This window comes from Orbicella franksi, unplaced genomic scaffold, assembly GCF_964199315.1.
Source record: "Orbicella franksi unplaced genomic scaffold, jaOrbFran1.1 SCAFFOLD_44, whole genome shotgun sequence".
Taxonomy (NCBI): domain Eukaryota; kingdom Metazoa; phylum Cnidaria; class Anthozoa; order Scleractinia; family Merulinidae; genus Orbicella; species Orbicella franksi.
In genome coordinates, this window is record NW_027670817.1 from 69271 (window position 1) to 81200 (window position 11930).

An 11930-nucleotide genomic window follows, 5' to 3' on the forward strand; every position below is an offset into this window, starting at 1 on the left:
CGTTTAAATGATTTCGCTGTTCGCTCATTGATTGCTCGACTGCTAAAAAAAACTCAGAAAAGAAAAAAACAATACAGTGAAGACACACCGCTTGATTTTTGTTTTCTGGTCTATTGAAGCAAGTAAACATCGTTGTTGAAGGCAAAACAAAACGTGCGATTTCGCACCTTCTTCCGTTTCAGTGATTTTTTTCTCCGGTTGGCCAAAAATTCTGAAACAAAAATCTTTATCATCACCGCTCGATTTTTCTTTTTTGGTCTCAGAAAACTCAGAAACTCAAAACTCAGAAGAGAAAAGAAAAAAAATACAGTGAAGACACAACGCTCGATTTTTGTTTTTTGGCCTATTGAAGCAAGTAAATATCGTTGTTGAAGACAAGACAAAAGGTGCGATTTTCGCACCTTTTTCCGTTTCAGTAATTTTATTCTCCGGTTAGCCAAAAATTCTCAAACAAAAATCTTTATTGTCGCATTAGGTGAGCGAAAAAAAAATAGTGTGACTTGTTTGGAATTGCTTGGGCAAACCGTTGTTTTTTTATTCCTTATTCCTTTTTTCGTGACGACTCCCTACCTCGCGCGCGCTCATGTTTGTCGCCGATTTGTTTCTGCCCACGCGACGCCGCTCAAATATAAACGAAGGCGGGCCATTCACTAATTTGGGGTATTGTTCTGCAGTTGAAAAGCTCATAAATTTTATCAATGATACTTGCATAAATAGCCTCGTAAACGCAAGCCATAATCACTTTAGACAATCCCTGGTTGAGAGAAGAGCTAAGGAAAATGAGTAAGTTTTATGAAGTGTCGAAAGTGCTCGATAAGCGCACGGACGCTCACGGTCGTGTTCAGTATCTTGTTCGCTGGCGTGGCTATGGAAAGAAGAACGATAGCTGGGTGGATGAAGCCGATACAAACGAGCGCCTAAAACAAGTCTTTAGGACACGCCACCAAGGAACTCCAGGCTTGCTGCAGACCTTGGCTGTGTTAGTTGCAGAGAAGCTGAACATGAAGAAACCACCAACAACCAGGGTGATATTGTCAGCATCTGGTCGTCAGCGAAGATTTTGAATCTCGCGCTCGGAAATTGGCTGAGAGTCGGTTCTTTGTTCTAGAAACAATAGCGCCTTTCAAGCTGCAAACAATAAAAAATGCCCATAAACGGTGTGCCATTGTCCAAAAATTAAACACAAAGTCTGATATGAGTACTTTTCGCGCACGCTGATTGGCTACCTTGGAGGTGATTAACCAAGTACTATTCACCTCCGAGCAGCCGAAGAAAAACAAAATGGCTTTCCATTTCAAATAAATAAAGTTACTCTTAAACAAATAAAGTTAGTCTTTGGTCCGCTAGTTATTCAACTTGTGTGGTATATACTAAAACAATTATTCACCTCAGTGTCGGTGAAAGTGGTGGATATTCACCTCCACTTCGCCGAATAATTGTTAAATACAGCGACTTTACCCCGGGCTTTACCTCGCTTTTTGCTCTTCACAATATGGCTGCCGCTGCCGAACAATTGCATTCCGTGTTGGTAGAGCGTTTGTTTCTTGGATGTTCGTCGTCAACGCTTGGCTTTACGGCATATGTTACAGCTTCGAAGGTTTTTGGGCTTGAACTCGAGACCCCGCTTAGCGATTACGAAAGATACCGCTTCGAGGTTTCTGCTGAAATGTTTGCTGGTAGTGCGAAGATGAGATGAAACTAGATGAAACAGTTCCCTACATCGCTTCTCATCCTTTAAAGGGATGTAACCAGGCTCATACCACAGATTTTCGAATGATTGCTACAATTAACGCTGCACAAAACACTCATATTTGCCTTAATACTTTGCTGTTCTGAACGGGAGCTCACCAATTATGACGTCACAAAATCCAGTTCCGACAATTGTCCGAAGTTTCTACGAACCGTTCCGTTTGTAAAGCGAAGAAAAATAGCTGTTTTCAAGGTCTAATATCTCGGCGGCTTTTTGACTTAATCAGGTAAAATTTTGGATTATGATTATTTGGATTAGTATCTATTATTTTAACTTATAATCAAACTAGGTCCAATTTCCTTGCATTTGACCTTTAACAACTTTTCACCTTAATAGCTGGCTTTGTCTGGAAACAAGCACATTTTGAATTTCAGAGTTATGGTGGTGCGTAACATAAAGCTACAAAAGCATTTGTCCAAAATATTTACTAATCTCGTGCCTGTTAACCTTTTTAGAAGTTAAAGTATTAGGAAAAGTGCTTAATATTTAGATGTTTGCTTGTTCAGTTCAGGTAATCAGCCACCTAGATATCCAAAGTAACTTCCAGATGTGTACAATATTTGCCTGCTGCAATGTCGGTGTACAATGGAGGTACACCAACATGGCAGTTTCATACTGGGCTCTGTAAATTTGCACAAAATATTTCAACAAATATCTGAAGCTTGGGAAGATCCATAGCCTGTAGAGCTAAAACGTGGAAAGGTGTCTTCTTTATTTATCTCCTATAACATAAAAATGTCTTGAATTTATCCACTGAATGGTCAATTCGAATTAATTTTTGTGTGACAGTGCAAACCAAGAATACCAGCTCTAGAACTCTATGTCTACTTTTTTCCTAATTTAATTAATTAAAAGTCATTTGCTTTTATGCTCATTTAAAGTTTCCATCAGCGATGTATATGCTTTCATGAAAGGTCAGCACAGGCATCATGTTTGTCAGTACCATAGTTGCATCTTGTGTCATTAATTGTTAAGTACTGTTTGAGAAGGATCAAGAACCACTCATTTGATGTATTTCATGTGATCTGAAGAGTTCATGCAAGTTTTCTGAGTTGTCTTGTAGGTAGGATTGTCAAAGTTTAATTAGCAGGTCTGGAAAATGTAAATTTGGTATCTCTCTTACTTTGTATAATTACAATCAACAAATGACACTGGAAGATCTTCCTGTCTTTGCTGAGGCGATGTCGTCCACTATTGCAATAGGCGTATTAGGAAAATTATTTGAAATATGATCCTTGTAACCTTTTCATGAAATGTATGATCTTGAACATGATGACACTTCAGTCTGGACTGAAAAGAAAAGAGTAACACTTTTGCAGTGTCTATAAATTGTTTGCACTCCATCTAGTGGCTTCAACTTTCTTCTCAGTTTATGTTTATTGTCCTGGCGCAAATAATTATAGACATCTTGATCTTCCATTTAGGTCTTAAAACTGTTTGCATTCCAGTTAGTGGCTTTTCTTTTGTTGTCCTTAGTCTGTATTGAATGTGCTGGTTAACAAGAAATATAAACAAATTGGGATGTCAAGTCATCTTGGCAAACATGCATATCTGGGGTTATGCAATCCCAAGCTTCCTCTTTTTGAAAAAGTCAGTAGATCTGATCTTGTTCTTGCCTTTAGATCATGGAGGTTATGCAGTCTTGAGTGACAGTGATACAATTGTGTAGTCTAGATCTAGAATAAGGATATAGTTTAGAATCACTCTGTCGTAAATGCTGTGTCTTTAGGGTTACCATATGCCTTGTGAAGTGTCATGCATCTAAGCGATGTAGCTAATTTGACATGTAAACAACAAAAACATGTCAGATATTTTATTTTGAATTTTTTTTTCCCAAGAGTGATTTTTGTACAATCACTTCATATATTTTTTTAATCCAATTTCAAAATTGTTCTGTAACTTTTATTTTCACTGAAATTGAATATGGCAAAATGCAGACATATTGTAAGCACTTTGGGTCTAGAACCTGAGTAACATGTCAAATTAGCAGAAAAATTGCATTGACCTGTGGCTTTCTAAAGGTGATTTGGACGCTCCCATTAGGGGGCCTGGATAATTGGATAATTCATTTGATTTCAAAATTCTTGGTCTCGTTTGATGACCAGCTCTATAAGCTTTAACTTGATATAGGGGTTTAGGTATCTACAGTACAGTGTAAAAGGGGAGCATTACTTCTCTTAGATGTGAAACACCTCTCAAGGTATACGGTAACTTTAATCCATGAACTTATTGCTTCCTTCCATTTTTTGTGAAACAATTTATGATACAGCCACCTTTATCGCGGAGCTCCCAGCGGCCGTCGCCAAGCGGAGCCCCATAACTATAGAAACAGAACCACATGCACGCATACAAATAGAAAACCATAGAGCTATTTTTTCCTGGTCAACATGTCTAGCAGTGTGGATCATGGCGGGTGCGCCCAACAAAGCCAACACCGCGGAACATGGCGGCCATAGTTTAATTGTACATGTATGATATTAGACATCCATGTCATGGTCAATTGACAGCTGTCAAAACAAGGTATCTGCTAAACAGTATTATGTGACCATATCACGGGCTCAGGTTTAGAGCTCATCAAGGTGACATGTTTTTTAAAAAGTTGACCGCTGACAAAGTACTGGTTTTCTATTGGATCGTGGGCTCTAGCTAGGTTAACTTGTTGATCAGGGCCGGGTTGTTCAGAAGGTATACTAATGTTTTTCACTGCTTATGTTTTATGTAGTTTGAGATTATTGAAACTCAAAACCTAAGACCAGACATTAAAAACAGAAAACCTCAACGCAAAGTTACAAAACTCACATCAAAATCCTGGGTTAGCTTACTTGGGCTTTGAGCAACCCGGCCCAGGAGCTCCACTTTTAGGCTTGACTAAATCTAACTATTGCAATGTTTACAATTGACTCTGTGGTGGCATGAATTTGTACACGTATTTTGTAACATAATTGTGCATTGCTATTTGCCTTCATGCTGTACATCCATCAATAGTTCAGTTTTTTTTTCCATAACATATGCTATTAATACTGTCTACCTTTTAAAAAATACTGGAATGCTACATAGCCTTAAGACACTTCCCAAAAGTGACTGTAAAAAGATACAGTTAAAGGTATGACAGTTGTACAGTATTAAGAACAGCATACAGGAATATAATGAGATCCATTCCCTACTGCAAAATTGCAACATTGCAACATTCACAATGAAAAAATCCCCCTGGCATTAATAGTAAAAATAACACTTTGTGGATGAATACTTACATGTAGGCTACCATTAATAATTTTATAATTCAACTTCAATAATTGATATGTTTTTTCTCTCCACGAAGATTGTGGACTACAGGGACTGTTAACTACTGGGTGACCCCATCAAATATATAATTTTGTAATTAAATTATGTCAAAAATTAATCAGTAAGCTATAAGTAAGTTATACCATCTACACATATTTGCCTTCACTACATGTAGACAATTGAACACACTCGGGGGTTTTGATACATAAGTGCATTTGGTCAGCCAAATCCAAGATATGTTTGATTAAGACATCAGTAAAATTACAGCTAAATGGAAAAAAAATATATCCTACATGCACCAAAGTTGAACACGTAAACCCCCCCAAAAATTGAAAAATAGGGACCGTGTATCCCCAAATGCAGTGTAACCAATGGAATCATCTCCGTGTAGAGCTTTCTCTGCATGCAGGGTCACTGATTGATGTAGCAAAAATAGTTCATGTGCAGAAGGGGAATATGGGGGTGCTATTAGCAATTTACCACGTTTCAGAAGAGTGTACGGATTTAGTATTTTGGACAATTGTATTCCATACTTGCTGCATCAGCAAGCCTAGCGTAATACTAATCATCCACTCGACATTTCAACAACAACAACAAAACCGAGGAAAACTACATAAACACAATATGCATATCACTACACCTGAATCAAACAAAGGATGCCAGAAATGTTACAGAAAATTCGTTTAAGATTGATTATCATTCTAGTTAAAGCCAACAAATGCATTTAGAAGCCGGAAAACGTCCAAAATCTCAAAGACTTGCGGTGTTCAAGTTTAATAATTATTATTCGCGCCAAAGCATAATTTGAATATTATTTTTGCCGACGGCTTTGCAGTCCTTTTTTCGGCCGTGGCTTTACCAGTCTTTTACCAATAACCTTAAAAGAAATTCAGCCAAACATTTCACTAAACCCAATCAATTAAACAAACAAAACGAGGAAGTCTCCATAATTTATAAACGCAGTATTCATGACAACATACGAGCGTCAAAATCTGTCAAGGATAGCAAATCGATGGTTTTCCTTCCAAAAGTAAACAGAAGAAGAAATTATACTAGCACTCTACAAAGCGGCTGTCCTTACTAACACAAAGAAAACTTCAAAACTCGCCTGGCAGTATTTACAAATACAGTTTTATTACTTTTAGACGTGATCTTATCGGTATACGGCGAAAAACGACAGAAAACTAAGCTTGTCTGTTTACAATATGCAACTTTATATTCAAGAACGACTCTAGTCTTATTGTTTGAAATTTATCAAATTTCTCCCAGTATAGTTCCAAATCAGATAATCAGGGAGACTTTAAAACTCCTATTGAAGATATAAGCTTAACTTCTAAGCTTATCTCGCCGATGCAACTACATAATTTTTATGGGAAAAGGCGAAAGTTTCTACGTGAAAAAGTCGCTTACCACAATTTGGCAGTTCACTTCAGTTTGAATCCTATAGGCAGAAACTTCCAGCAAAAGTTGCGAAGACTGAACTGAACTAATCTTTTCGATAGATCAACGAATCAACCACTTTTTTCCCCGTTGTGTTTTTTCCTCTAAATACAAGAAACACGTTTGTTTTCTCTTGTTGATCACCTGATGAAATCATGTTACTTCTTGGACGGCTGCACATCTCGACGCGCGAAGTTCTGTAGTCTTCTGACTATATTTTTCGGGTATTCCAGCTCTTTTCTATAGCCGTCGTTCGCTCTGCCTCACGGCATTGTTCGGTATTATTTCATATCCTTTCTCTAGCCCTAACTCGATCTAATTCACAGCATTGTTCAGTATTATCTCGCCTCCTTTCTAGTCCTGGCCCGCTCTTTCGCGATCTTCTTCGCCACTTCTTTGGCTGTTAATCCTTGCTCTCTGCCGTTCTCTTTCACGTTCTGCTTCAGTTAAACCCTATCTTGAAAACGTTAGTTCAACCCCTCGGATCGTTTGTTAACATACCAAATAGAAATAAGTTTTTTTCCCCTGACTTTTATGAAAAATCCCGCCCAGAACAGATGGCATTCCTTAGCTTCCCCGTGAGGGTTACCTCAAGACGCCCCTTTCCCTCCCCCAGAGTCTGTACGGACGGCGTTCGCTTGCTCGTACGCTCACGTCATAACCAAATTTTCTCGGCTTGATACGCCTTATTCATAAATGGCGGACGCGCCGTTTAGACCTGAAGCGAGTTCACCAAAACGAGGCTTAGGAGGCATCGCTCGATCTAACGAAACTGTAAGTTTTGTTTGAAGGTTTGTGGAATTATGGACTGTTTAGTTAAATTGAGGATCAGTTGATGTAAAGTAGTTTGAAGACCTTGGCGAATGTTCTGTTGTAAAAATGGCGGCGAGTTTTGCTGTTAATTTGAGTCAAGACGATATTCCAGGAGCGTCCTTAGAGGGAAGAAACCCAGCAGAGCTCAACAACGATGCCCTGAGGTTTTGGCTGAAATGTAGAGGAGATAAATGCAAAGGGCTGAAAACACAGGCTCAGCTATTAAAACGGTAGGTTTAAATGTAACGATGGATAGCCAAATATAAGTAGTAATCTAAACTTCTTATGTTGAGCGAGTTAAGTATAGTTTGGTTTCAATATCTGAGTAAAATACACTCGAATTCGAAATTTTTTTCTCCAGGGTTGATGAATACATCAAATCGGGGTTACAAGACGCGATAGTCGATCCTGATCCAGATTTAACTTACACGAAGAGGAAAATTGCTAGGGAGCAAGCAAGCAGCAGCCATGAGACTGTAGCAAGTACTTCTATAAACGCTCGCTCTACCTATGTTTCCCAGCGACAAGGGAACATAAAGATCAATTACCCGACGAGTGGATGGGGGAACTCACTGCAGAAAATGCCCTTCTTCTCCCGTGCCGAGATGGATAAATTTGTTACACTAACTGGAAAGAGTTTGGGCTGTGCCGGTAAGAAATCTGTTCCAACCGGACTCAAAAAAGCTACAACATTTCTAAAGGATGAATATCTTAAGAACATTGAAAGCTACAGTGACCAAAGATACTTTTTCATGCGTTACAAATGTTATCACTCCTTTCGAAAGGACGATCTCCCTCATAATGTATTTTTAGCATTATGTATTGTCTCAGGTGAAGTGAAAGATTCCAAATGTTCGTGTGTTGCGGGTTCCTTGGGCTACTGCAACCATTCTTTAGCCTTAATGCTGAAGGCTTGTAAATTTTGTCTATATGGGTCCCAAAATACTAAAGACCTAGAAAATGAAGCTGATCAGATCCCAGAACAAGCATGCACCTCAAAACTTCAAACTTGGCATCAAAAAGGTCGCGGTGAAACCATCTATCCTCAGCCTGTTATGGATGTGGTTGTCTCAACTGGAGGATACAAAACGTGGAAACGAAGGGATTCATTCTCTCCTTTACGAGGCAAGAAATAATGCAATGTACAACAGTGCAGAGGAGCAAAAATTCAAGCAGGCAATCAGAGATATAAACCCTCAAATGGGTCTTGCTCAAATTGTTGATCTTGGGAGTGAAATACATCTGAAAGAAACGAGATTCGGCATAGTCCAGTGGGCTCTTATGTAAGCTACCAGCTAACCCACACAGAGTCCAACTTTAATGTTTGTGTTGATATTTCTTCTGTGCCTCGAGGGAGGAAAAATAACGAGCCATTAACTTATCCCAGGTTTCCCTTAAGAGATTGTGCGCCGCCTGCAGTTCAAAACAATCAGCTAACAGATGTAGAGAAGAACTCGTATGAATCATCATGGGATTAAATATGAGCCAGTAGCAATTGACAGGTATCACAAATACATGCACAGTCAAAAAACACCAGTACATGTTTTCAAAAGTGGATTTGTTGTATGCACTAATTCTACAATTCTGGGATGTTCTCCGGATGGAAAGGTAATAGACCCCAATTGTGAAGATTCCTTTGGACTACTTGAAGTCAAGTGCCCAGAAACAAAGTTTCAAGTGAGTCCCCTAGATGCCTGCTCAGACCCCAAGTTTTTTTGTGAGAGGGTTGGGAACATGTGCAAGCTGAAAAGAACCCATGCTTACTATGCCCAAGTTCAGGGCCAAATGGGCTGTGCTGGTGCACAATGGTGTGATTTTGTTGTTTACACTAAAAAAGGAATGTCAATTGAAAGAATTGCCTTTGACAGAGGTTACTGGGTTGAGCTTCAGGAGAAGCTTTGGCAATACTATTTCATACAGTTCATTAAGTATGCTGCAGCTGAATTTGCACCATCATGTACAGAAGTTGTGGTGGTTTGTCATTCTACAACAGCATCATAATCAAGCATTTAGTGCATAAAATCTCAGAGTGATTTGAAAAATATCCTAAGGGGTAAATCTAATACATTTGAAGCTCACAAAGACTGTAAAATTGTAAGTCTGTATCAAAATCACAAACCACTCATTAGTTTTCATTTTTACAGGGCTGGTCAAAAGGCATACTGGAGTGAGTCATTACTTCATCGATCCTTCAAAAAGGGGTGGGCTGTGTAAGTTTTCACTACACATAAGGGGTGGGTCATCTCCTTTTCCCATATAGGGGGGGGGGGTGGGGGGGGAGGTCATCTAATTTCTGACCTGTATTTTGGGGTCAGTCAGTTTGTTTTATTCCAAAGGTAAGGGGTTGGGTCATGTGCTCAGGTCCTCCCCCTGTAATTTTTGGCCAGTCCTTTGCAGGTATCATAATTATTTCAGTGATTGTGTATTTCATTGAAAGAAAATAAAAAGCTCCTGAGAACTAGATAGTAAATATTACTACAACACACTCTTGCTTAGCCAAAACATTAAACATTATAAAAATTACAAATTAGTTGTCTAAAGCTTTCTATTGTGTCAGCTTGTTAAGATAGGGTCTTGAATGTTGCAAAGAAATGCACAAAACGACCACATTTGATTTGCAATGCCAAAGAGATTCAGAGGGATAACGCTATCCCATATAAGAAAATTTTTAATTTTATTAATTGCGCGTTCGACGTGGATCCGCAGTCGTGCAATCTCCTGAGTTCTCACAACATCCTCCGCGGGCATTTGTGTGGATGTTCCCAAGAATGGTGGAATATTCAAAGACACACCTAAAGGTAAGATGTCACTTATAGTAAAACCTTTATCTGCCATCATGGAATCTCCTTCATTAAATGGCAGGTCAAGCATGCCTGACCTTTCTACAATTTCTCTGTATGATATACTTCCTGTATACAGTTGGCTTATGAAAGTGATAGCACCAGATGGAGAAATTCCCACAAGCCCCTTTAGTGTGGTATGATTCTTGTAGGCACTGAACAACTCACTATTCAGCAACAAACTACTGGGCATTGCACACTTCACTTCCGTACAATCAATAACAACTCTTGTACTGGGATATGCCTTCCTGAAGTCTTCAGGCATTGTTCTGTTGACAGTTTCTCTTGATGGCCAAATGTTAAGCACTCCAAATCGAAGATACATAAAATTGATCCAACTAATAACAATCCTACTGACAGTTGCCTGAGAAACATTAAACAGGTGGGAAAGGTGGGTTTCTGCAAATCCCTGTCTCAAGCGACACAAAGTGAGAAAAAATTCTTCTTGTGGTTCGAGTGATCTTGGTCTACCCCTCTTTACACCTAACTGCGTTGGGGACACATAGTGTTCTGAGGGTATCTCATTTTCACCTGACAACCAGTATCTGACATTTTGTCCATTATCTCCCGGATCTAAATATTCAAAGGATGCCAAGAATGCTTTGTAGTTAGGAAAGCCTGTATAAAACAACATTGCCTCATCCGAGGTAAACCGACTAAGTGAGAAGACGTTTGACTGAAGTGCTTGACTTTTGTCTTCCAAATCTGCAACTTTCTTTTCGAGATCGGCGCATTTTTTTTCAAGTAGCCTTAATTGTTTTAGGGTCTCATTAAGATCTTTTTCAGTGGAAGGCATTTCATTAAGACTGGTACTGGCGGCTCCTAAGATAGTGGTTTCGTTAGTACCTGCTTCAGGAATATCGTTTGCTGCTTCAGGTGTTTTGCTGGGCTCCGAAGACACTGAAAAAGACTCTTTTTCTGGGACTGATTTCTTCTCTTTTCGCTGTCGTAGATAAGGCCTTTCGGTAGGGGGAGGCCGCTTTCGTGGTGAAGTTTGTTTCCAAGCAAATATCGACGGAACTGCACTTGTCTTCAGAGACATTCGTCCACCAAGACCCTTTTATATGTCACTAAGTTTGAAATGTAACGAACACACTTTTGATGCCCCGGAGATGCGAAAAAATCTACCAACATCTCTACGTATAGCATGTATCCATCGTTTCTTCATTTCGTCTTCGTCTGGAAACGTAAAGAATCCAATTTGTTCTCCTTTTGGTCCCACACGCCCTCTTTGCGTGCACAATGGTACGCAACAGTGAATGTTTGACTTCGACGCCATGTTTCTTGCGGTACCTCCTAAGCCTCGTTTAGGTGAACCCGGCTCAGGTCTCAACCGCGCGTCCGCCATTTATGAATAAGGCGTATGGGTTACCAATTTTATTTACCCATGGTGCTTCGCTGGCGCGCTTCGCGCGCTGAAGCGCCGCTATCAAGTTTGATCATCATGGTTTGATGGCTTGAATCCTTGTTTGCAGCGCTTCCTTGTTCGTCATGCAATGCTGTCATCCCATTTTAGGGGGTATGGTTTCTCAGTGTGGGCTAAGCTAATAATGAAATAGGACTCTTTATATTCTAACGAGTTTTTACCAGTTGCTGACTGAATCTCGATCAAAGAGCATGATATTGTCTGTCGGAACTCACATCACATGCCGCCCAGGGCCTGGTTGTTCGAAACCCGATTAAGCTAGCCCAGGATTAGGGAGAAATTTGATTTCAATTTTGTAACTTTTCGGTGAGGTTTTCTGTACATTGTTTGTCCTACAGTTTTGACTTTGAATAATCTTAAACTGCACAATAAATAAGCA

At 39.5% G+C, this 11930-nt stretch overlaps 1 protein-coding gene and 1 pseudogene across 1 annotated transcript; one reads left to right on the forward strand and one right to left on the reverse strand.

Moving 5' to 3' along the window:
- The first annotated feature begins 7351 nt into the window (after positions 1-7351).
- Positions 7352-8763, forward strand: LOC145475220 (uncharacterized; annotated as a pseudogene).
- Positions 8764-9307: 544 nt separating this feature from the next.
- Positions 9308-11473, reverse strand: LOC145475217 (uncharacterized). The gene has a single exon (XM_081455236.1). The coding sequence runs from the start codon at positions 11165-11167 to the stop codon at positions 9839-9841; it is 1329 nt and encodes a 442-aa protein (XP_081311362.1). The 5' UTR covers positions 11168-11473; the 3' UTR covers positions 9308-9838.
- Positions 11474-11930: the final 457 nt, after the last annotated feature.

Coding starts and splice junctions, on each gene's coding strand:
- LOC145475217 (XM_081455236.1), bottom strand. CDS start 11,167: ATGTCTCTGAAGACAAGTGCAGTTCCGTCGATATTTGCTTGGAAACAA.